General features: G+C 38.8%; 2 protein-coding genes across 2 annotated transcripts in view; both read left to right on the forward strand.

Annotated features, from left to right (window-relative positions):
• The first annotated feature begins 2,491 nt into the window (after positions 1-2,491).
• alkbh5 (alkB homolog 5, RNA demethylase) lies at positions 2,492-13,122 on the forward strand. The gene is made up of 4 exons (XM_066689193.1): positions 2,492-4,055; positions 7,537-7,617; positions 7,847-7,981; positions 9,977-13,122. The coding sequence occupies exons 1-4, from the start codon at positions 3,376-3,378 to the stop codon at positions 10,158-10,160; spliced, it is 1,080 nt and encodes a 359-aa protein (XP_066545290.1). The 5' UTR covers positions 2,492-3,375; the 3' UTR covers positions 10,161-13,122.
• Positions 13,123-17,352: 4,230 nt separating this feature from the next.
• llgl1 (LLGL scribble cell polarity complex component 1) overlaps positions 17,353-27,452 on the forward strand; it is an 83,974-nt gene continuing 73,874 nt past the window's right edge. Inside the window, exons 1-2 of the mRNA XM_066688960.1 lie at positions 17,353-17,554; positions 22,572-22,669. Coding sequence (XP_066545057.1) covers positions 17,474-17,554; positions 22,572-22,669 — 179 coding nt within the window. The 5' untranslated portion in view covers positions 17,353-17,473. The remainder of the gene's footprint in view (positions 17,555-22,571; positions 22,670-27,452) is intronic.

The following is a 27,452-nucleotide window of genomic DNA, read 5'->3' on the forward strand; positions in this document are numbered from 1 at the left end:
GAGAGCAAATGCTTGCAGATAATAGACAGATGGATGGATGGGTAGTTTTTAGTGTACCTAAACAGATAGATATAAATAAATAAATATCCAAAACCAATATACTGGTCAGAGAAATACAGTAAGTACTCTGACTTTAGCTACTACTGCACCTATCGGGACATCGCTTGGTGATTAAAAAAGCATTGTATTTCCCAGATTTCATTCAGCAAATGTGGTCACCTCAGTCTAACCTCAAATAAAAGGGACCTGTAATGCCATTTCCTTTGACACTTTACAATAATAACAACCAATTATTTATGAATTAATGTATGAATCCCACAGGATTAACATATGAATGCTTCATGCACTCAGTTCTAATGTTGCTCACATGTATAAACCCTATCCCCTGACCTTAAACTTGTTGAACTCTGATTAAGGTATTAATGTATTCTGCCAGTGGTATACATACATCTGTTAATTAAGAATGTGGTACCTATTATAATCAAGAGTGACGCCATGTGCTGCTCAGGTTGAAGTTAAGTTGGAGTTACGTGATCATAACTGGGACAAGAACTGAACGTGCCAGCAGGCATGACTCAGCTGATTCTATATCTGAAAGAAAAGTGGGACAGAAATAAACAGACAGCTGCGCACCGACCCTCTGGCTCTCCGCCCTCCCTGGGGACTCGCCCAAGTATTGAATGAATCTCGCAGGTGAAAACTGCAGGCAATCAGATATTTGCGATTCTTGTACACAGAATCGAGTAGTGCTCTGGTCGCAATTCTGCGCAGATCTGCAGAATCCCACCGATGCCATTGGTGGAGCAGCGCAGACATGTGCAGCACTGCGCTAACGAACGTGACGCAGATATTTATGCCACTAGTACTATAGTCTTTATTCTGACTGAATATAGGACGCGCTTCTTTCTTTGATTATATGAACGGAGTTTCAGTGGATGTATGTGACTTGTTCATTATATAATATGTAATAAGAAATCCGTGTAATGATGGTGATAAGAAAGGGGTTCAAGCGCTGCACAAATTATGTATTTTCTTAGCAGACGCCCTTGTCCAAGGAAACCAGCGCAAACCAACATTAATCTGAACTGATCATTGTCATAAGCATTAGCTACACATCGTTATTTTTTAAACCTGAACATAGCACAATCTGTTCAAGCTACACATTAAATAAACTAAATCATATCAACATCCATTATATAGTTATTATATAATAAATGGGAAGTGCAGCTCAAGAATATGAACTATTTTAAGTCTCACAAAATACGTGTATTTTAACACTTGTAAAAACAACACCAATTATTATTATTATTATTATTGGCATTAACGCCCTTATCCATGACGAATTAAATTTGTTAAATGTATTACATATATTTTTTTAAACTACATTATTTAGGATAAGTTCGCCTGTATTTCCGTGATATGAAATTTCAACTGAACAGTGTATTTCATATGTACACACATAAAACAGGGAAAAGTGAAGTACTAATACAATCAACGAATGCAAATATAGTTTAAAATAGAAATGGGAAAAGAAGGGTTGGATTAAAAGAAAACTCGTGTTCATTTTAGAAATGAAAGTTCCTCATAACAAACATAAAAACTATTTAATGAAGTAGGGGTATCTTCTGTAGCCGTAGACAATGGTAGACACATTCGAAATCTAGAAATGTCTATATTTCTATATATTATACAAACCTGAATTAAGCGTGTTGCGTATTGATTAAAGTGAAATGTAACTTTGCTGTAATTTGCAATGTAATTCACAGTAATTTGACTGCGAACGGCAGTACTGGAACACCGGTTCTGCGCAGATCTGCAGAATCCCAGCCATCCCATTGGTTGGCAGCGCAGATCCGAGCAGAACTACATCTACGCTACACGAACGTGTTCACCTTTCAGGTCAATGACACAATATCACCAACCTTAATGTACGCTTAATGTCATTAGCGTAACCTGGCCATATCCCAACTGCTAAAACGAAGGACTCGTTACATTGCAGCACACATGGCTGGCGATGGGGGTGTGAGCCTGTACTGTACCGTCAGCCCTTGCCGACGCTTATTTGGTCACGTATTTTCCTTACAACTAGGACCAATGTTATGATTGTGAAGCGTAATGGTAACGTTAAAGGCAAATCTTCTCCAGCAAATGTGTACTCTATCGAAAGCCACACTTGATACTGTTTAATTGTGTATGGCATGCTGGCCTTTATAATGTATCAAAAAGAAGTATGCGACTTTTAATAAGAAGCATTTGCAATAGGCAGTAACATAGGCAGCTCCCTGGCTTAAGACCCATGAATATGTTCCTCCACCACTCTTGATGGATTGAACAAATTAGCATATATTACAAATGGCAAGTGTTCTACCCAATGGGTGGCCTCGCAGTTCACAGACCCGCGTTGTTTAAGGTGAGATGGACCAATCACAGGACGAAGGAGGCGGGCGGTAGCGCGACGCGGTTTGGCTGTGACGTCTGGAGAAACTGGATTGGGATGCACTGATGGATGTCTGGGGAAGGATGGTAGTGATTTAAATCAACTGGGGAAAAAAAAACTAAAACTTTGGCTTACCTTCGGAGACGTTTTTTCTTCGCTGGCGTGCTTCGGTGGAATATAATGTTTTCTTCGACTGTTAAGTGTTGGGTTTAGCGGTTGCTATGGATGAGCAAAAAGCGTAAATCAGTTTCTTTGAGCACGCGCGGAATGAGGAGCATGCGCGTTTGTGCGGCTGGGTTACACGAGTTTATTTCTGCTCCTCGTTTTTCTGCAAGTGGCTTTAAATAAAAGCGGTATATTGTAAATATCAATACCGAGTTGTTAATCTAATTACCGGACTTAGATCCGTCGGCGGCTGTCCGGTGGGGTTGTACTTTCTTGCCGCGAGACTTGGCAGTTAACTGCCGCTACGCAAAACACATTGTCAAGCCGAGGATAACGTTACGACTTGTTACATCTTATATATGGTGTGTTTATTGCCAATATTTATGACCGTTATTGTTATTATTAGCATTTGATTAAATACGACTTGCAAACGTTTGTTGGTGCTCAGGATGTGTGGTGACTAAGTCAAATTCATTTCAGTTTCTATCAGGGTAGCTATACGTTTATCGTGACTTCCACGCAACACAAAAAATAGATGTTAAAATGTCAGCGAGTGTAAGTATAATACTGGAGGAGCGAGTTGTTTCCGAGTCGCCGCAGTAGCAAAGCGCAGTCTTTAGTAGCCCTGTCGTTCAGAAACAAAGTGCACGATTGTTTGATGCCCCAGAGAAACTGCTGGCATCGCGTCACTGTCAATCAGTGGTTCCACGCAAAGCCTGTGAAATATGGGAAAGAAATACCGGTTTTTTAAGCGCCCTGTATAATCTAGGAAAATGGCAGCAAGTGGCTATACCGACCTCCGAGAGAAACTGAAGTCCATGACCCCCCACAGAAACAAAGTTTCAGAGCAAAGCAATGGCCGCAAGCGAAAGTACCACGACTCGGAGGAGGACTACAGCGACTACGAAGAGCAGCGAGAGGTGGAGGCCCGGAAAGTTAAGACCGGCATCCGGCAGGTGAACATCTTCAGCCCGGAGGACTGCGCTCTGATCGAGGCCAAGATCGACGAGGTCGTCTCGAATGGGGAGAAGGGCCTCTATCGGGAGCACACGGTGGACAGGGCGCCCCTTCGGAACAAGTACTTCTTTGGGGAAGGCTACACTTATGGATCCCAGCTGGAAAAGAGAGGACCGGGGCAGGAGCGGCTCTACTCTAAAGGGGAAGTGGACGACATCCCCAACTGGGTCGACGAGTTGGTGATAAAGAAACTGGTTGCCAACCGGGTGATCCCCGAGGGCTTTGTCAACAGCGCCGTCATTAACGACTACCAGCCCGGAGGTTGCATCGTGTCCCACGTCGACCCGATTCATATCTTCGAGAGGCCCATCGTGTCCGTGTCTTTCTTCAGCGACTCGGCGCTGTGTTTCGGCTGCAAGTTTCAGTTCAAGCCCATCCGAGTGTCCGAGCCGGTGCTGTTCCTCCCGGTGAGGCGAGGCAGTGTCACTGTGCTCAGGTATGTTCCCAGCACGCAGCAATGGCCAATTGATCGGTTACCATTTACAATATACTCTATTAGGTGTGTTTTAAAAGTCTGTTTATATTGATCTCCACAGAGAGTCGCAATTAAATGTCAGTTTATCTTTGTTCTGTCTTCTCCTGTACTGTACTCCTGTTCTTGTGTACAGCAAGCAGATTGGTCCTGAAGGAGCACTTTTCCTTCAAACCAGACCTGTGCTGCTTTTTATTTTTAATGAAAATGTACAGAATATCTGCGTTTTGATTAGCATAGCTGCGTGTTATCAGTGAGACTGATACTGGGATATTGCTTTGGTTAACCCCACATGCACTACAGGTTGCAGTGTGTGTGTTATGTGAAAGCTGTCCTGTTCAACATGTGAAGAAATCCGAGCATTGGGTTTTTAAACTTGGAGGGGTAATATTCAGACTCCCGTCTGCATGGATATGTTAACAATGTTAATCTCCCACTACAGCATGCATCTCCTGTTGCTCATGATAGTGATGTACTCCTTAAGTAATTGGCAAAGTCTATCATGACCGTGTTGAACAATCCTTCATCTTCTTGAGTATTTTGATTCCCATCTTTTGGTATCTAAAAGTTTAAAATTGTCATTCTGGTAGTAATAGCATCAATGTACCTTTTCTGAGTTTTCCATAAGGAGTTTTCATTAGATTGATTTGTGTGCCACCCCAATACAAATCTAAACTCAAAACCTAAATTAAAATTCCCTCTGTGTCTTTCAGATAACTAGTTAGGGAATCAATGTTAAGTGACTAGTATTTACAATCTACTGTAAAATTAGTTACCTTAGGGACTTCACTGGTTACTATCTTTAACAGCTCAACACCCCATTACAATAGCAATCCTTAGCCATTGGAAATTTCCCTAAACCAGTACTGATCTCCAGGGCAGCTCTGAAAGTGTATGGAGAGAAGAATAATCTAAAGGTTTCACTAGGAAGATAACAGATTTCTTTAGTTTTTAATTATAAGACTTGTGAACAAAGAATCTGGAACAGTCTTTGACATTCCAGGAAACATCTTGTAGGAAGCAAGAGTGTTTTCAGTTTTTAATGTCAGATTATGCCAACAGTGATCATTATAAAATGTGACTCAAGACTGTATTATAACTTAGAACAATTATTTGTCCTGGTGTATGAGGCCTGAGCTATGAGTATAAACTAAAATTTTGTAGAGGTTTATTGAGCATAGCCTCATAGCGTCCTTGAGAGTGTTGTCTTGTTTAGTCAGTGCATGTAATTACTTAATAATCCTAGCTCTATAATATATTCTTGTTGAAGAGCTCTTATGTGTTTTGTAAAAAACATGTTTTATGTATAAGTGATACTTATTCAAAAACATCCTGTGAGATGGACTAAAACAACCATTTCATAATTAAGTAAATCAAGTTAGCAATTAACTGAAATTATTACATATTTTGCATAGTTTGTTGAATAAACTGGACTCCCATATACAATTGATTCTACAATGGTTATAAAATTGTAATTTTAAATATATCTGCAATGAGGTCTCCTTTTCCTCAAATTGCAGCATCTAATAGCTTAATTATTTATTTGAAAAACAGTTCTGAGACTCGTAGCACTGACATGGTTGACAGGCCATTTGCTTTTGCTAAAGCATACTTTTACAGATTTTAGACTTCTAAAGAAAGTTTTCAAGATGAATGGTTGAGTCAGCCGTGCTGAAGCCAGCTGGGTTTAGGATGAGCTACTGCACAGGAGTAAAGTTGTAGTGAGACAGAAAGGGTACGTGGGTTCTCCCCAGCCTTTTCCCCTGGAAATCTGTGCTTTTATCTAATGACTTAGTGTTTTCCTATTCCTTCCATTTTGCAACCTTTCATGGATTTCATGTATCCCTCTGCTTGCTTTCTAAGTTAGGGATGGACTGCTGATCATGAGTGGTCTCTTTAGAAAACTCTTGCAGCTGTGTATACAGTGTTGCTGTAGCAAAATGGAAATCAATTTGGCTCAGGGAGCAGCCAGCAACTGACAAGAATTTGACTTTTTTTGGACCACGAGTGGTTCATGTTTCTCATTTCATATGGATTGGGAACAGACTACAATCTGCTAAAACATGCTAATTGAATCATTTTAAAGACTCAATAGACTAGGAAACACAATTTACAAAAATACGTCTTACTGTACCTGAGCTTGGCGCACTAGATAAAGCAGCTTGTTTTTTGTGAGGAGTTTCAAGTAGAAGAACTCCATTGGTTTTCACTGGTGTACATTGACTCAAGCCAAGTGAACAGCCTGCAGGATAAATGTATTGCACAAAGGGGATTTTATCTAAAATAGTCTGCATAATGAATTGTACTGTTTAGCAAACTTGTACTCCATCTTGGTTCAGTAATGTACAAATGGAAAAATACTTTTAAATCACAGGCAGAACAATGACAGCCTATCAAGCAATGTATAAAACTGACTAGTATACCCTTTCAAACACTTAAAAAATGCTCTTTTAATAGTGCAGTGTTTGGAGGAGTACGAATATGATTCTATTACTACTAGTTGTTCCAATTAAGATCAGGATTTTATAGTTATACTCAGCTTTCCCAGAGTCCTAACCATTTTTCTCACTGTAGTTAAACTCCCCAGTTTAATTGACCTTTTAGCACTTGTCATTGTCATGGGGCCTACACATCTTTTTGTTTAATTTTAAAGTGTACTTAGTTTCAACAAGTAGACTATTGTTTGTGTGTATATACACTACTGTTCAAAAGTTTGGGGTCACTTAGAAATGTCCTTGTTTTTCATGAAAACATACATGAAATGAGTTAGAATAGGAAATAGTCATTGTCAAGGTTAGAAATAATGATTTATAATTGAAATAGTGTCCTTCAAACTTTGCTTTCGTAAAATAATCCTCCATTTGCTGCAATTACAGCCTTGCAGACCTTTGGCATTCTAGTTTTTAATTTGTTGAGGTAATCTGAAGAGATTTCACCCCATGCTTCCTGAAGCACCTCCCACAAGTTGGATTGGCTTGATGGGCACTTCTTGCATACAGTCAAGCTACTCCCACAACAGCTCGATAGGGTTGAGATCAATAGAGGTGACTGTGCTGGACACTCCATTATAAACAGAATAAGCCTATGTAGATATTCCATTACAAATCGGCCGTTTCCAGCGACAGTAGTCCTTTACAACATTAACAATGTCTACACTGTATTCCTGATCAATGTTATTTTAATGGCCAAAATAATTTTGCTTTTCTTTCGAAAACAAGGACATTTCTAAGTGACCCCAAACTTTTGAAAGAAGTGTATATATTCATATACCTTTCACGATGCAAAAAAAGTGTATATATATAAAATAAATAAGACGCAACTTTAAAACACAATGGCAAATGTGGGGCACTCTCGCGTTCGCTATGACTTCAGTATGCCTGCTGGAGTTCTTCTCTTGGAGCAGTGCTATTCCCAGGATTCACAGATGCCTGTGTTTTTGTTGCAGTGGTTATGCAGCAGATGAAATTACCCACTGTATTAGACCACAGGATATCAAGGAAAGAAGAGCTGTCATCATACTGAGAAAGTGAGTAGTCTTTCTGCCATAGGAAACAAACAGACAACACTTTAGGAAAAAATGTCCTTGTCATATGAAGTCTTTTAAGTAAAATTCTTGACTTGTTTAGTCTTAAAACATAATGTTTATATTCTATAAACTTCATAATCTGTATGCTCTGTGGGGGGTTGGGGGGGGCATGGAGAAAAACAGGATAACTTGTTTGTTTTTTTGTGGTTTTCATTCTTTTTGCAAATAGAACAAGACCTGATGCACCAAGATTGGAAACAAAGGCACCAAGTAATGCAGTTCCTCCTGTTTCCACTCCTGAAAGTCCTCCAGTATTAAAACCAAAGCGATCTCATCGGAAGGCAGACCCTGATGCAGCTCACAGGTATTACACCCTTAAAGGACTTGAACGTTGTTTTCTCTTACTAGTCCTTCTTTAAAGTGATTTATAAACTCCTGACAAACATGTAATTTTGGAGCCATTAACCATGGCTAATTTTAAAAGAACATAAACTGAAACAACCACAAAACCTTGCGATTACATCTAGAAGAATGGATTTCCTTCCCAGCATTTATGCTTTGCTAGCAATCAGCTGTGTATTCTATGAACTCATCGTCTGAATAGTCAAGATTGCATATTTCCATGGCTTTTCTTGATTTGTGTGTGTGTGTGTGTGTGTGTGTGTATGTTTACACGAATTAACATGTAACATTACGGGATCAGACAAATCATTCTATGATTATGAAACTATATACTGCAAGAATACTATATTGCCTTATTCAAATATTAATATCTATCAGTTAGAACATTCATGTTTTTCTGGAAGTCAAGTTTAATAGAAAAATAGCATTTTAAGAAGTACTATTTACTGCTATTTCCAGAAGTGTTACATTCCTCTGTTATGCTATTCCATTGCCTTATAAGAGTACAGTAGTCCAAAACTCAAGTTTTAAAGTTTTACCATTGCAAATATACTATGCAAACATGTAACTAACTAGTTTGTTTACATAAAGTGCACAGCTTCCCAATATTGATTCTTTATATTGCGATTTGACAAAGAAAAACAAAGAAGGCTGCCAGCCATACACCGAGAGAAGCAATTAACATATTGCAATGTGATCTTTGTCTCACAGCAGTCATTTACATTAAACACAGCTTGCCTTTGGTGAGTCAATAGGACAAGGTACTGATCAACCAAAAGTCCCAACTACTTGGCAACCTGCAATACTTTTAGACCACTATTTCATAGAGGCACCTTTTAAAAAAAAAAAATATATATATATATATATATATATATATATATATATATATATATATTAATCCAACTTTCACAAATTATCCTTACACAATTCAAATATGTAACTACTTTCATACAGACTGAAGAGCAGTAAAACAAATTAATCCAAGCAGCCCAAACTGTTTGCTTGGATTGCTAATTCATTCTGCAATCCCCATCATTGAAGGTTGTGCAAAAATAATTTAAAACTTTTTATCTAACACACTGGTTCCCACCTGGTTCATGTCTTTCCCTCTCTTTATTTATACTGCATTAATCCCCAACAAGAAATTTGTGTCAGCAGCAGCTCTCTGTGCATGTAATTTTTAGGCTCTCTTCTATTTCCTGCCCAAATTGCCTGTTCTATACCAAGGAAGGTTTGTCAGATCTGAGCATTAGCCACGTGTTACAAAAAAATCTGTACTCCATGTAACCAAGAGATGAGGAAATGGTTTTACTTGATCGAATCCAGTCCACACTCAGAATTATAGCACTTTCTGAAATAGGTGTAGAATGGAATATGTTTTAATGCATTTGCTAAATCTTCTACAGCAAAGCTATGTAATATATTCACATTACCACACACAGTGTAAGGAATTGAGACCAGAAGATTTTTATTTTTTTCATAGTTTTCTATGTTTATATTTTGTACACTTTCTCTCAGGAAAGGTGTTGTGTAGAGAAGCTATAGATGTACAATCGTTCTATTTAATCTCCTTTCTTAGAGGCATGGAAAGTATCCATCCAGTCCTAGTAATAGTTTCTTGCAGTAAATGTGGTAAAATGCTAGCAAAAGATGTGCCGTTCTGTTTTATTTTCAAATGGATACCAAACATTTAAATGGGGTCAATTTACCCACCTGTTCTGAATTTCAGGAAGATTTACACATCACCCCCCTAATTGACCTGAAGGATGTATGTATTTCACCACTTTTCTTATAAATCAATGTAGTGCTTTTAATTTTAAAATTTGTACTAACCTGGAAGAGCTGTACCCTCTGCACCTGAAGACAATCTTGGAAGAGTTTATCCAGGAAAGTCCTTGGGATATTGTCATGTTTGCGTATTTGTTTAGTGATCGTGAAGTTCTGTTTGATTTCACAGGCCACGCATATTGGAAATGGACAAAGAAGAAAACCGGCGCTCTGTTATTTTACCGAGACACAGACGAAGGAGTGGCTCGAGCTCGGAGAACCTTTGGAGGAGATCCTATGAGGCCGCAGGCAGCAGCGACGAACCTGACGATAATGCCAGCTCGGCAAGAAAAGTAAAAATGAGACGCCACTGAGGGAGGCAATCCAAACAGGGACACGTATTCTCCAAATATAGATAGCTGTTTTGGAGGCTTCAGTCTTTTCTTTGCATGCAGGTGTAGAAGTAGTTGGTATACATCAGCTACAAAGTTGGCCACTTTTTTTTTTTTTTTTTTTTTTTTTTTGCTGGTTGTGGCTGGAGAGGGAGAGAAATCTGAACTTCAGTAACATGAATAAAATTAAATTACAGTGGCCAGTAACTGAAAAGCTACTATTAAACTCAGCATCTGCAAGTTCGATCCATGTAGCTTGGTCATCACTCCTCTGTATTAGTCTGTGGCACACAATATTGTGAGTTTTGTTCCATAGATGGTGCCTACATTTATTGTCCCAGAAGTCTTGCTTCTGTGAGACTAGTAAGAGGAGTGCCTGCATGTCGTCTTATTATTTTTTACAAAGGTCCTCCTTTAAAACCATTATGGAGTGGTCAAATTGTAAATGACGTCACTTTCCATTAAATGCCTTTTGACTTAGGTGTTCAGTAAGTAAGTAGAAACAATGTCGGCGTATTAGCAGATACTTTAAGACTAAATGTTTCCAAAAAGAAAAGTGCATTTTACAATGCAGTTCAAGAAGTTCCTGTTCATGTAAAGCCAAGCATTGTTGCCTGATGTATTGTAAATATCAATTCCTCATCAATCAATTTCCCATCAGTTCAGGTATTTCACAAATGCCATTCAGATGATAAAAAATAAAATGCACAATTACACAGATTTGTTACAAAGTTTGTAAAAGGAGTTGGTTTGCTTTTTAGTCTTTGTTTTTGGTATGTGGATAGTTTTGTCCATTTCAGATATGCAAAGACTTGCTGAGCTTTTTTTCTTTCTTTTTCAAGCCAAAATGGAAAACTAGGTGTGTGTGTGTGTGTGTTAGAAAGTTGCATCAGCTGACTGGGTTTGTTTTCGTTTCTGTAACCGCGGAAGAAAACATTAGCAATGTCCTTCTTCTTTCGTTGAATTCAGAGGTTGCCACAATACTCAATTTATTGCACAGGCTTCTTCTCATTTCAGCACTTGCATTGTAATGTTTATGATTTATTGTTAAAAAGTGCAGTATCTGCTTTTCTGATCACACGATATATATAGTGTTGTGTATTAAAACAAAATTAGGAATACATTGATATTTAAATGTCCTGTGTATATAAATATATTAAGTTCTTATTACTACTTTGACCATGCATACAAAAGAAGACTTGTTAAACATCAGAAAGAGAAAATAACAGTGGAGATGTGGGAAGGGCAGACTACATACAAAGTATTGTAATTGACACATTGCTAAAACGCATGTACGTAATTTAAAAACCTCACAATCTACAGATCTTTGCCTTGTTCCATGCGAGATATTTTGTTGTGCTCTACTGATAGGTTTTTACATTTGATGCAGTGTTGCTGCTACCCTCTATAGTCGAGTGAAACTCCTCGTGCCCTGTGATATGAACCACGGGGGGTGATCTCTACCAAGGTAACAATTCCAAAGTCATTGTGAAGGATCTGATCAAATCAAGCCCCTCTCCTTTCCCTCCTCCACTTCAGCTGTTCTCTAGGTTCAATTCCTAAGATTTAATACCCAGCACTTTCTAGGCTTTGACTAAAATTATATAAAAAAAACAAAAACACACAAAAACAAACTAAATATTTCTTGCATTTATTTGAAAAGCATATACTCACCTATTTTGTTGCAGATGGGATTTTGGAGCGGTTTTCAAAGGAATTGTGTTCGCTTGTAACAAAAATGTACAGTTCTATAAAGGGTAAGATGAACTGAAGAAGGAATTATATAAATGAAATATTTTATGTACAAAAACTTTTAATTCTGTTTATTGTTTAAAAGCTTATTTCTATATTTTTCCTTTTTTTATGAAGCTCAGAGTATAGAAACATAGGCAAATATATTTTCTTGGGTTGTTCCTAAACCAGGTATATTATCAAAGACTTTACAGGCCTCATGTATGTAGGTGGTCAGCCATTCAGTTACTCAAGAATAAAGAAATGCACCATGATATTCTGCTTTTTATATAATTAAAATGGATTTAGTCATACCAGAATTTTTGGAATTTGTATGTTTAAAAAAAAAAAAGGCTTTAAAAAGCATGTCCACACCCTTCTCATTCAACAGTAAGGATTGTATTCAATATTTGAAGTCTTTGTTTGTGTGATTCATTTATTAATCTTATTTGGTTTGAAATCATTCTAAACCATGAATATTTGGAATGTTAAATCAAAGAAATTACACTTTTTTTATTTGTAATTGGTTTGGTTTGTTTTTCAGTTGCATATGTCAAAATGGTAAACACTGGGAAGTGTTTCAACTCCTAAAGTTGAAGAAATTGTTCTACTGTGGATGAACTATTTATATGTAAATGCTTGACATATACGTTGTCCCTTCCCTCACCCTGGCGCACACTGATGTCATTTGTATTTATTGTAGGGAATGGATTTATATGGCAAAAACCGAGTGAAAACTAGGGTGGACGTTTCATACATTTTATACATTTGTCTGATACCGATTACAAAAATGTTTATTGCAAAAACCGTGACTATTAAAGATGCCAAATTGCTTTGAGTTTTTAAAGCATGGTTAAAAACATGGAAAATTAATGTTATGAAAATGAAGATCTGAAGTCTTCCACTACCTGCAATCAAAAAATAGTTTTCAACAATAAAATGTACAAAATAGTGGTCTTTTTCCCAAGTATTTCTGACAAGTATGTTACATTAAGTCAGATGCAATCCAATAAATTGTATGGGATATACGGTACTGCTTGACGTTTCTGTCAAAAGGTGTTTTTTTTTTACTTATTTTTATCAGCACACATTAGCAATCCAGGAGAGAATGTGTTTTTCTTTATGTATAGCTCAACAGGCAGGTCTCTTACTTTCATGTAACTTTTGACTTGTATGATATGCTACATTTGATTGAATAAAAGTAGAGAAGCTATAGGTTGCATTTTTATTTTTAAATTTACAAATATATTCTGCCTTTCTGCCATTCTGCCTGTAGAACTATAATTGTATTCTAAGCCATATCATTATTTGATATTTCTCCCTAAGACACTGTTGCTACTTAAGAATGAATGCAAATCAGTGTATTTGATCTTTTTCTGACCACATGTATTCAATTACGCCTAAAGTAGCCTTCAAAAAGAATGCAGCCTAGAAACATTCAGAAAACTGACCTTCCTTTTCTTGGTATTCAAAAAGTTAATTATTTTCACCACAAGGGGGCAATAGAAGTAAAACAAATCTTGAGCAATTAAGTAGGTTTTGTTTCTAGGGCAGTGAAGTCCTAGTATAAATAATAGATTTTATAATTTGAACATTGTCAAGACCACATAATGCTGCTTAAGATGTACAATACATTTTTGTATGTTAAGGACAATGTTAAAACGGGCTCTTACAATTGGAAAACATTTCAGAATAGTCAAATATTTGACTCTTGATGGGGACCAACTTCAAAATTGTGGGTAAGTTAGTGTGGGAGGCAATTATTCCCAACAGTTCTTTTTGTATTAGCACTTTTCCACTGCAGAAGGAATTATGTTACTGCAAAACAAAAGGGGAAAAAAAGCCTGTCTTCTAGTCCAGGAAAACATAATTTAACATGTTTAATTGCATTTTCCATGATGCAAAGTATTAACTTTACTGCCTGTGTATCCTAAAGATGCCAATAAGAAATAGAGCCCTTGTGTGAAAATTTAGTAGCTTTTTATGTGTGCGTGCAGGATTGCAGATGCTGTTAAATACTCTGTGTTGACAAATGTACAGCTCTGGCCACCTACGGACCATGTGATACAAGCATGTCAGAGGTTACAAGATGGCAGTGACGAACAATCGGTGTGTCTCTGTCCCCTTAGTCCATAGGCATGTGACTTACTTGAATCACCAGTCACAGTCAACAAAGCAAAGCAAGACCCAGGGAAGGAATACAGATTCTATGCAGATTTATTATTATTTTTATTTTTTTCTATACGCAGCTCTCAGGCATTTTAGTTGTACCGGGGAGATATTGTGGAAAGCTATGTGCAACTGCTCAGTGTAAATGCATACCCACTCTGTGAATCGCATGCTGCTATAATAGTTCCATATGCTTCCCTGCTTTGGCTCTGGTCCCGGCCTATCTAGTATCAAATTCATGCAACAGCGCCTTGTGTAAACACACTTTTTTTTCTTCTTATATTCACCCTGCCCTTGAGTTTTGGACCTGCAGAGTGAAAACAGATGGACGCTTTGCTTGCCATAGAGGCATCCTGTTAAGGCACGATAACTTATCTCGACAAGATGCTCACTTATTGCATATTTGTTTCATTGTCAATATTTTAAATCTCGTAATCGCATGATTGATGGAGGGTGGTGGGGTTGTGTGTGACAAATGCCTTTTACCAGTACATCATATATCTACCATTTAAGAACTATGATGTCAAATACAAAATGTTGAAAACAAACTTAAAACTTAAACCAATTAAATGTCCTTTTCTGTCATTTTTTGCTTTACTATTAATTCCCACAAATCAGCTTAAGAGGTTCAGCCATTGACTTGATGTAATCCATTCCCCTTTAAACAATTGATATGTGCATTTGTTACATCCTGCAGCACTGAAGGAATTCAAGTAAAGCTATACCCCCCTACCACAATGCTCTAATTAAACAAATATTTCCTGTCTTTCAAGAATCAAGGGATAACTTCAGATGCTGGTGCTAGAAAATCCCACCAATTTAAGCAACTGCTGCAATGCAATGATGGTGTGATGTGATGTCCCTCATGTTACAGATACAACTGAATTGAATCAATACAGCATGTTGTTGCTTTCTTCTATTATATCTGAAAACATGTCAAGTATTTTGCTATAGGGACTTTGATTATCTCTGAAATGGATATCATCCAGGTTGCTTGTTTGCTGTCAAAACATTCCTGTCATAGTTTCTCCACAGAACATGTTGGAGTCAATATAGGGGCAGCAGTGTGGGGTAGTGCTTAGGGCCCTGGAGCCCAGAGTGCAGGGTAGTGTGCTCAGTCCCAGGTGGGGGACACTGTTTGCTGTACCCCTGAGCAAGGTACTGTAGCTTTATATACAGTATATATATATATATATATATATATATATATATATATATATATATATATATATATATATATATATATATAATTGTATTTTTTTAATAATGTGAAATAGTGTAACATTTGGAGGTTGGCCTGAATAAGGACATTTGCTAAGGAATATATTAATATAATATAACTGGAATCCATGTAAAACCTTCTTTTACCACTATTAAATTGCATAAGATGAGAGCTTTTAAGGATAAGCAGCAGAAGGATTGTAAGACTGATTAAAATAATGATGTTAAGGGTACCCAGTAGGATTTATATTATGGATTATGAAGGTTAGTGAGCTGATTTAGTTCCATGTTCAATTTTGAGTCATTCTTTTATTTTTAAATTAAGAAGTTTAACAAACTCATTTTGCTTATGAAGAAAGATGTTTCTATTAAAGATAATATAATAAAAACGTTCATAACTAGTTTAACTTCACATATCACATTCTTATCACACAAACTCCTTCCATGTTTGAGGCCCGTTAAACTCCTGCTATTCGCTTGAAATGAGATTTAGCCCAATTGGAATCACTTTGAAAAGGTTTATAACAATTGCTAGTGTGGGTGCCAACAGCTCGGTGTGCGCTCAGAGCACCCTTATTGAAAATTGCTTTCCTTCTGGCAGCCGGCCCAAAACCATTGCCTGCAGTGCCGGTGTGATGCCAGTGAACGATGCTGGCAGTCTGTCCTCTCTCTCTCTCCCCCTCATATCAGCAGGTGCAAAGTTTCTATTTTAAGATCATTGTGCATGTCTTAAACTATTACCCACGCTGTCTAATAAGATGAGTGGTGATAACTGCAAAAAGTGAAGTGAAGTCACTAGTTCACTCAGTTCATATCTATACATCCAGTGCGTGGAGCTGTGCGGTTCATTGTCTATGGCCATCTATGGCGACACAAGCCCCTGCACTGGTGCACATGTTTTGGTCCCGTTCTAGATGCGCAGATGTCCGCAGTTCTGCACAGATCTGCACCTTTGAACCAATGATATCACAAGCAAAGTGCAGATCTCTGGAAATCTACGATGCAGTAATGCGACCTTTGTTTTAATCCTCAGGTTATTTCAGTTGAGTCACCTGGACACCCCTATTTCTCACGCCCAAACGCAGTGCTGCGGGGGCTGGCGTGTTTTGCTCAGCTGCTTACTAAAGTTGTGAGCAGAAAAGCTCCGGAGCTCGTTACATTTTAAAGACAAAGGGTGACTGCAGCATTTATTAAATCAGACTAAAGTTATATTTGTATGATTGTGGAGAGGGGCTAAAACCACCACACCGAACACCCCCCAAACAGCCAGGCTTCCCAACCACACTTCTGCTGATGTATCTAGAGGTGTGGTTACAATGGTGGCGATCGTGTTGGCGCAGACGCCCGCAGTTCTGCGCTGCTCCACCAATGGGATCAGTGGGATGCTGCAGATCAGCGCCACAAGCTGTGCGTACCGGCCCAGCAGCTGCGTGTCCTGTGAATGGTGCAGCAGCCCGTTATACTTCCGAGCAGCCAGCACTTCAGTTCCCCACCCCCACGTTGGAGGGAACCCCCCGCCGTGGAGGAAGCCCCTCTGCGCCCATGACTGCAGAAACTTGGCGCATTACTATTGTGTGATGCAGCAGTGAATCTGCAATAACGATCTTTTTGCCACAGCCCGCCATGCAGGCACCGCAGTGTGATTACTGTAACGCCTGCAAACATACGTCTTTCAAATGATCGCACTGGAGCACATTGTTTTATACCCGTTATTTCTTGGAGGGGCTGATAAATAATACTGCGGATGAATAAGCGTACCTTTTCTTTAAGTCTCTTATAGCGTTTATGCCCTACACATGTTATGCAACACAACTGTACATGTGAATTATAAATAAATAAATACATGTAATTGACATGAAAACTACAAATCCCAGCTGTCGATCCTCACATGATTCGGACCTTTGTGATCAACCTCGACTGACCCCGCCCACTGCGAGTTTCCTTCCCTCTGATTGGATGAGGACAGCTCCACTCGCCCCTTCCATTGGTTCCAGCCGCCGTCAATCGAGGCTGAAATGTATCCCGTCCTGTAGTATCCAGTTGCAGCCTTTGAGAACTGGATACAAAGAATCGGGAGCTCGCATGGGATCTCATTGTTTTGCACTGATTACAAACCTGAAGGAATTTACAACTTGTTTTTCGCTCGTTTTCATTCAGTTGCTGCCGGCTTCAGGATGATGAAGTTTAGGTTCAGGAGGCAGGGGAATGACCCCCAGAGAGAGAAGATTAAGCAGGACCTTTTTGCGTTTAATAAGGTAAGATGAACGCTGGGTTGTAGAGACACCCTTTTATTCTGGAAGCACGCATGCCGTTCTCGGGTTGCATCAGTGGGGCTGTTTTTATGGAGAGGGAGGGAGATATTTGGAAGTGAAATACATTTTTTTTTTCGTGTGATCTGCATGGGTTTTGTGCTCTTCTGCTCTCTTTGGGGAGCCCCGGACATGTACCACAGAACTTGGAAAAAAAAAAAAAAAAAAATGAGATGCCGGTCTCTGCATCTAACGGTCCCGCTTAACCGACAGTAATCAATCCACTGTAGTGTGCTCCGGGACTTGCATGCTGTTTCTCTTCCTCATCTCGACTGCAAACGTGCTGGTATAATAAATGCCATTTTGGTTTATTTTCTTGCAACCCTGACGCTTCAATAGACATGCGTTTCTTATTGTTTCAACAGATGATCTAGCATCCAGTGCGGTGTTAACGGTAGTGTCCCAATGGACACCGAGAATAGGACAAAAGTTCAATGTTTTTAGCTGTTTCTCGAGTTGGCTTTCCTCCCTGAATACAGTTGTATTCAAATAATAATATATGCATGATCATAACCGACTGGCATCATCTGCCTGCTTGCTGGTGTTAATGATCTTTATTGGCGCTGGGAGTTATTTAGCTGCTGCATTTGCTAGTAGTGCACTGACTTAAAACTTGAACCGAATTCCCCATAGGACAGCACAGTAGATGCTGATTGATTGTGACGGGTTTGTGATTGCCGTTAGTTACGGTGTGTTGAAAGGATGTCACTAACCTGACTTGTGTAGTTGTGTATGGAGGTGGTGCACATCCTTACACATTTTATGAAGGCGCTAGATTGGAATTAAAGTGCGTATTGATCCACAGCCAATTTCTCTGTGAACACGCCAATCACGTTGTTTTAAAGGGAATAACCTGCAACCCCGTAAAAACACGGTGAACCCATTTTCAGTATTGAAAGTGCATGTTGCAGGCTGCTGCTGTTCAGTGCACAGTTTTGTATTATTACATGTGATGACTGCAGACACAGTCCTTCATATCTCGCAGTTCGCTGGGATGTCTCATTGCATGTCTTTTATCATTTAATATGCAATGCACTGAAGAGGAGAACTCCTCCTATAACCTTTTCTGGTGCTCTGACTTCAGGGTGTGGGCCGGCTGCTACTTATACTTTCATGTATTGATTTTTGTTTTTACATAATTAGAGCTGCACATTTGAATTCTGAGTAGTTATGCATTAAGCATGTAATGCCGGACATTACCCACTTTAACTTATTAATTCAAGTTTTCTAGAATGTAATATTTGCTTTTTTGGAAATATTAGCTTTTGTAGGTTCAATGCACATTTATGTATTTATGCATGCTTTATTTATTATTCCTTCATTCATCCACGTTGCCCCATAGGGTTAAAGGTAAAAGTGTCACTAGTAAGGGCAGTATTACTACTTTGTTTACCATTTTCTTGTATCCATAGATTTAAAGTGCAAACACTGAAATGTACTTTTTTGTGCCACTGTCATTGTTTGGTTTGCTCATATGCCAGCAGTGGTTTTTCCAGGAAAGATTACCAAATCAGACATTGAAGGCCTATTGCTGATACAGTCAGTGCCTGCATTGCTTTATCTTCTGGAAACTTTTTTGTTTTTCACATTTACTGACAATTAAATTCAAGAGTTTTTGTGGTCTCTATTTTTTAAGACGAGCAGAGCCAAATGCATAGTGGGTTCCAGGACCCAGGGGCATGTTGCAGTGAAACTTGTCTTGTAAATTGAGACTGTGACTCCTGAAGTCATTTTCCTAATGTAACTAGAAGATGTCTCACAGCTTGTTAGTGCCCCTTCCTCACCAGAGCACCGTGCTCCAGCCCTGAGACCGGGAGGTGAAACGGTTCTTTGTGTGTCCGGTGGCCCTTGATACTTGGTTGCACAATGCATATTATGACACAGTGCTGCTTCTCTTTGATGGATGACTGGGGGCTCTGTGCAGTTACAGCAGCTGCTTGTTGTCATTGTAGTGACTCTTCAGGAAAAAAGTGAGTTGACCATTAGGAATACATGTTCAACTATATTCCTTCCAGCTTTTTCTGTGTAAAACAAATGGTCATGTACATTCCATTATATGCCACTTCTAAGCCTTTTATTGGGACCATTAAAATAAATAATAAAACAAAAGGCTTGTTACATTGTATAGTTATATGAATCATGAACTGTTTTAGTTCTTCTGCACAATTAAACTTGCTGCCTTGCAATGTTTTCTTGTACAAGGGAAGAAAATTAAACAACCAGATATCTGGCATTCTGCAGGTGGCAGTAATAGCCAGGTAAAGATCTGTGTTTGGGGAATAAACACAACTGTGAGTGACAGACCACTAGAAATTGGACACATCTCAGATATCAAGGCATCACACAAGCCTGCAAGATCTGCATTGGTGATATAAAGGGCATGGTGATTGAACTGGCAAATTCCACCGTGCGGTATTAAAGGGAAAAAAGCGTTAATGAAATGTGACATCTATATTTAATCGTAGCATTTAAAAATGTCAGGGTAGAGTCATCAATCCCGGTGTGAAATGCCACACAAAGGTTTGAGCCATTGTTTTAGCATCTCGTCCATGCCCTTGTAATAGTCTTAATCTGTAATCTGCCTAAGATTAATGGGGGACAAAAGAGTATAGCCTGACCGATATATCGGAGCACCGATATTATCCACCGATACTGGCCTTCTTTACATAAATATCTATCTGCACGTTCCACTGATAATGCACCGATATATTTTCTCAAAGAATTGGCTAAATACCATAGAATCCTTCGTCATACTTCAGACAATAAATACATGCATGTTTATTTGGTTTTACAGTCGTTATTATAATTATTGACCATTGTTTTTTAATAGTTATGGTGCTTTAGTTTTCGCAGAAATCTTCCGATTCACCGCAGTGAAACAGGGCTTATAAACCAATAAACATGTGTTTCACTAAAACACTCCTAAGCAATATGAAGTGTTTCTGCTGGGCTGCATTTGCGTATCCATGGTTTTGATTGTTTATTTTTATCATAACTGAAGATTACCTTATACTATGGCATAGAGGTGCATTTTACTGAAAAGTTAATTAAATCGCTTTTCAAAATTCACAATAGGAATTAAGATAAAGAAAAACAGTAAATATTCGCTGAAGATGTTGACTTGGATATCAGCAAACAAAATCTGTCTCCAAATGACAAGCAAGCTCAGATCACAGTAAACATCTAAAGAAAATTAGTGAAAATCAGAAAACCATCTCTCGGACAACGTTGGATAAAACTGAAACTATACATGGTATTTATAAAACTATTTCAAATCCTACATCGTGTTTTGGCTATGATTCATATTGCAATACGTTTAACATACGTGTTAAATAAGTTACAGTTTCAAGGACATTTTTAAATATATATATTTTTTATAACAAATAGCCTCTAGCAGTGCTGTGCTGCCTGCACTATAACCTGCCCTGTGTGATCAGCAGTGTTGACAATGTAAAATGCTAATATAAGCTAGAGCAGCACATAACACTTTTGCTCTAATGTATAGAGCATGCACATTTTTCTGTGTGTGTGTGAAATTGCTCGTATACCTTGGTCTTTGTTCTAATGTATAGAACATGCATATTTTTATATTTTTCCTTTATTCCACCTTATTCTAATAGATTTTTACAGTGTTTGATTTGTGGTTGTTATTTATGATGAAAATTAATGTTAAGTTTATTATGTAAAATGTAAAAATCCTGCCTTCAGTGCACATTTGACACAATTTCTCTCTGACAGGGAGAGATTTGAGGGATCCATTCTAGAAAATGTCCGTTTTGCATGCTAACAAAAACTAAGTGGAAATATCGGCAGATATATTGGTGATAATTGGGTCCCAATTATCACTATCAGACCCAAAAAACCTGTATCCGTTGGGCTCTATAAAAGAGCATCACTGTTGTGCCTTATTCTGTGAATTACAAGGGGATAATTAAAGCCAGTACAGTTACAAGTCCCTGTATAATGGCACTGGACCCTTATCTCAATTCTAAAAAGGCACCGTCACTTGTGCACTTGGGTTGGGATCCAAAGAGCGTTCGGTTGGTATGACTTGTCTGTTTGAGAATTTCCCTTTCTTTGTGTTAATGGTTCTCTGTTCAGATTGCATAGAGCTTAATATTTAAACCCTTTCGGCAGACTGTCATCTTTTGTTCATTACACACACCAGGTTGCTGGGTATTGCCTAACAATTGCAGTGTATTGCATTGCTCTCAGTGCAAGGACTCATTAATCGCATCCAGGAGGGAGGGCAATTTTATGATTAAAAAGGAAATTACTTTTTTTGTGGAATTCAGAACATTCTTATTTCCTAATAAAAATGTTATTAATATTTTCAAATTGGGCACAATAGGAAATACATTTTTCCATTTGTGATTACATCTGTGAATAAATTGGTATGACCCAGTTCATTACAAGTTTTTTTTTATTTAATAGATTTTTTTTTTGTAAGTTATGTTTTTGGAGCTGACCTTGTTATGAACGCCACACTGGATCACCTTGAAATGTATTTCTTCTGCTTGACTAACTACAGAGAACACTTGATTGGCTTTAGAAACCGACAAAAAAGCAATCAACCATAACCACTTTTAATACACATATAATCCACTGCTTTCTATCAAAGACCTCTTCCTATACAGTTTGATGAAAAAGTCTATCAAATCTGTTTTGTTCAGTTGTGTGTCGCCCTCAAAATGCCCCCAGTTTGAGTGCCCCCAGACAGCCCCCAGAGGCTGCTTTTCTATGAGATTAACTTGATTTATTGGGTTTTCTCTTCAAAATAAGTAGCAAATGTATTGTAGAATATGCAGACTGATACAACTTAAAGTGCATGATCAAGAAGAGTAAACCAGATGAGCTAAGGGTTATCAAAGATGTGTAGGCAGCGTCAGGTGCCCACATCCTTACAGGAGGACCTTCATAGAAGTATTGCCCCATTGTGAATTGTTTGCTTCCTTGTTTCCAGACTGTGGAGCATGGATTTCCCAATCAGCCCAGTGCCCTGGCATACGACCCCAAACTCCGGCTGATGGCAATCGGCACCAAGTCTGGAGCAGTCAAAGTGTATCCTTTTGTATAAAGACTGTACCCCCTTCAAAGTGTTGCCTTGCAGCAGTTAAGGTAAGACTGTGTTTTAGTGGAACCCAGATTTTTAACATCTAAACGAAGACACCCTATTAAACTTGTATAACCACCAAATTTATGATCTGGATTGCAACGTGATTGGATGTCCTGTTTTTCTTTCATTTGAATGTATGTATGAGTTAAGACTTCTTTGCGCTTTGTTGTACATGAAGTGGTCCATCTTTTGCCTGACCCTAGGAAATGATGATGGTGTTTCAGATGGATTGACAGAGGAAGTGCCTTGAAGTTGCTGCTCAAAGTGATTTTTGTACTTGTGTTTCTTAGGTCTACGCTTACATGATGGTCTCTGGTTTGATTGAATCCATATGGAGTTTTATAACACTTCAGGGACCACAGTTTTTATTTCTTGAAGTGGGTGTATGCAAATGAACCATTTGGGGGAAAATAAGTTGTTCACACTGATATAAATAATAAAGAATGACTGAAAAGGCTGAATAGAACAGTTACCCAATGTTTAAGATACTATGCTTCATTTCTGTACATTGGGGGGTGGGGTTTAAAGTAAATCAAATACATGGTAGCCCTTGAAGTTAAATGACTTCATGCTAGCACATCCAGTCCTTGATGGCAGAATTGAGTGTTTAAATAATTCTGGAGACCCGCAGAGAGGTAGCAGAAGGCTGACAATGTCTCTGGAGTTGTTCTGCAAGTCTGTCACCAAGAAATAATATGCTGAATCAAGCAGTGCTTTTACTTTTTAAAAGATGGGCCTTTTAGTGTTGTTAGTGTAACTTGGAAAGTATTACACAACTGTTTTTAATAAAAAAATAAAATAAAAAAAAATAAAAATTACACTGAATAAAAATATAAAGGGGAATGATTTCCATTTTTTATTTATTTTTCTTACTTAAATGGCTGTGAAGCCCAGAGTAGAATTGTGTAAGACATGTTTTGTTAAACTGTAGATTATTGTCAAGTCTCTAGAGGTAGAGTTTTCTAATCTAAATACCTGTATTTGAAGTGGTTTCACAAAATCCTGCCAGAGGCCGGCCTTCATTATGAAAGTCACCTATTTGAGGATGTAGGAATTTACTCTCTGTAGCTGGGATATATCACATGTACTATTTTTGTCTTTGTTTGGTTGTACTGGGAGGAAACGAAACCTCTAAGTTCAATTATAGTACAAGGGTGAAAAAAGCCTGTCTGGCTTTGCTAGGTCTGGAGAGAAGCTGAAATGTATTTTTTTGTATACATGTATGTTTTTTTTTATATCCATCCAATTTGGAAACCATAATTTCTCATCTGCTCGGTTCACCACTACAACACTTCTATTATCATGGGAGATGTTTAGACGACTGACGCGGACTCCTCCGAAATGCGTACTTTCAAGTCATTGGCTCCTGTTCATACAGCCACAACCCAAATGATAGCATTCTAGGGAGGACCAGAGTGACAGACACCCAGTGAGTCACAGGAATAATTGTGTCAAGCCTTGAAATCCCTGGCCGATTTCAAGTCCAGTCAACCCAAGTAAGGGTTCAGTGAACAGTGGGCAGCTCCATGGGCAATGGCATTTAACACTCTGCTTTCACTCGGGCCACGTCTGGGCTCTGGGTGGAGGATTTTACCCATTTGAAAAGAATTAATTTGTGGAGGACTTTGATTTTATTAGATGTATCAATGCTGCTTCATGACATGCCAAGATTGTGTGCTTTCCTGAGCATGTTAAATAATCAGTGAAAGCAGAGCCTCTAAACCTCTGGGGATTGTTTCAGAAGTGCATCCGCACAACCGCAAGGTAATGTTTAAGGAGTCCACGCCGAGGCCTCATTACACAGGCCTGTGGATATATATTTAGAGTATGAACATGACCTTGCTCTTTTCTTCAGGGTTGTTACTCTGTCACCTGATTTCCTCAGCACTCAGTCTCTGCCCTGTCATAGAGAGCTGGTGATTAATAGTCCATTGCAGCAACACAGGCATGGGAAAAAGTATAGCGTGCCACTGAAATTACCCTTGTCTCTATATTTTAGACTGAAGTGTGGTTTAAATACACATTTTCACCTTTTGCCATAGTGCAATTAAAGTAAACAGAAATGCAGCAAAAGACTGAATGAAGTCTGCTGTGTCTGTGGTATTTTATTAAACAAAACGCAAACCCTATGTGCAACCCTGTAAAGGTATTTATTAGAATGACATCGCTTGCTTTTGTCTCTGTTATCATACCAGGGATTTCAGAGGAAGAAGGGAAAGACACTGGTGTAATTAAGGTTTCTTGTTGAGGGCTGAAAATAATGTGCATTTCATGAATATTCATGTGTAGAGCCAGCCTCCTGTCTTGAATAAGTATTGGCTGGGATGTTGTAATTATAGGTCTTGACTCATTAAGATGTTTGTCGTGTGAGGAAGGGAAAAGTGTGACCAAAGTAATTTAGTTTGTTAGTTTAGTTTAGTTCCAGAAAGTCCCCCTCCCTCCTCTGTTTCACCAGTGCAGTGTCCCACAGCCTGTGTGATCGTCTACATTGAAAACCGGGCGATAATGTGGAACTCCAAGCCTAGTGCCATCTCACTACTTTTAGAAGGAAGCCCTGGAGAGATTAATGCATTTGCATAGACTGTTTGTTACCCCTCCCTATATCTACCAGTAATTTCTTTATTTATGCATCTCTCCATTTATTTATTATTTTGAATTATCAGTAATGATTTCTTTTGGTCATAATTTGGAATCACTCTGGCATGCACACATCCTCTAAAACGTACGCTGCCAAGCCACCTGCTTCTTTCCATATTGCACGTCCACAGACAAACAGATGAGCTATAGCCTCGTTTGGAGGACTGATGCAGCTCTCACTGATAACACTGTAACACCACCGGTAAGCATCAAACGGCACCTAGTAGTAGCAGAATTCTTTCAGTTTAAAATAAATTTGAACATGGTATTATACACAATAACCTGGAGGGCAGGACAGGTTTGTAAACCACTGGCTGCCTGAATTTGACCGCTGTATTGTAAGTGTCTGTTAATCTGTGCAGAAACCGGTCTCCTACCATTGTGCAGCAGGCTAGTGTGGAAAGGAATAGGGTGTGGGTGAAGACCGTAAGAGATGATACGGCGAGACAATTCCTGCTCAGGATGGAAAGCTTTGTTTGGATTATGTGTTGTACACGGTACAGGACAATTGAATGTTTCAGTTTCCCAAAATACCATGGACTGGATTGTGGTCAGCTTCAGTCTGTCTGGAAGTCCTGAAAATAATGTTTTAGTCATCCTGGCTTCAGTCTTTGTCACATGTCACTGCACTGGTGATAAGTTGTGACACACACCCAGGCTTTGGGCTTCTAGAAATCTTTAACACTTTTTTTTTTTTTTTGCATTTACTGGAAATATTGTTGTTACTGATAACATTTCAAAGATCTCATGTGCTCAGTCAGCAACAGGAGACAGTTGTGTGGCAAACTGAAGGAAATCCTGGTCCAATTCGAGCCTACCCAGCCCTGGCAGGGCTTTGGCTAATGTGGGCTGCCCATTGGGGAATCCCACCCATAGTTGGCAATGACAGAGCAACTTCAAACTATAGCGCTATAAGCAAAGAAAGTGCTGGAGAGCAGGTTGAGCTACTTGGGAGCTCTGCAATTTTAATTTTTTTTCTTATTCAGCAGCTTTATAGCTTCTTAATCAAATGCTTAGACTTTCTTCATAATTGAATATGAAAGTTGTTTTGTGAGGACAAAAAACGGTGATTTGGTGCTTTGCATTTTCTTCAAAATTTAATATTTTTGAAAGCTGTTTTTTCTGACCAATAATATAAACTGTGATTTGGTGTGATATCCAGTGAGATCGTTTAAGGTTTCTCTTTGAAAAATGGACATAGCACTTTTAAACAAACTGAAAATGTACCATTGTAGGCACTAACTGTAATCAGACCTGGAGTGGCTAATGCTGTATGCAGGTAGATACAGTTGCCTATCTTCTTTTGTTTGTCTGAATCCAAGAAACTTTGGACTATACACTCACCTAAAGGATTATTAGGAACACCATACTAATACTGTGTTTGACCCCCTTTCGCCTTCAGAACTGCCTTAATTCTACGTGGCATTGATTCAACAAGATGCTGAAAGCATTCTTTAGAAATGTTGGCCCATATTGATAGGATAGCATCTTGCAGTTGATGGAGATTTGTGGGATGCACATCCAGGGCACGAAGCTCCCGTTCCACCACATCCCAAAGATGCTCTATTGGGTTGAGATCTGGTGACTGTGGGGGCCAGTTTAGTACAGTGAACTCATTGTCATGTTCAAGAAAGCAATTTGAAATGATTCGACCTTTGTGACATGGTGCATTATCCTGCTGGAAGTAGCCATCAGAGGATGGGTACATGGTGGTCATAAAGGGATGGACATGGTCAGAAACAATGCTCAGGTAGGCCGTGGCATTTAAACGATGCCCAATTGGCACTAAGGGGCCTAAAGTGTGCCAAGAAAACATCCCCCACACCATTACACCACCACCACCAGCCTGCACAGTGGTAACAAGGCATGATGGATCCATGTTCTCATTCTGTTTACGCCAAATTCTGACTCTACCATCTGAATGTCTCAACAGAAATCGAGACTCATCAGACCAGGCAACATTTTTCCAGTCTTCAACTGTCCAATTTTGGTGAGCTTGTGCAAATTGTAGCCTCTTTTTCCTATTTGTAGTGGAGATGAGTGGTACCCGGTGGGGTCTTCTGCTGTTGTAGCCCATCCGCCTCAAGGTTG

This window comes from Amia ocellicauda, chromosome 17 (assembly GCF_036373705.1).
Source record: "Amia ocellicauda isolate fAmiCal2 chromosome 17, fAmiCal2.hap1, whole genome shotgun sequence".
In the NCBI taxonomy this organism is placed as follows: domain Eukaryota; kingdom Metazoa; phylum Chordata; class Actinopteri; order Amiiformes; family Amiidae; genus Amia; species Amia ocellicauda.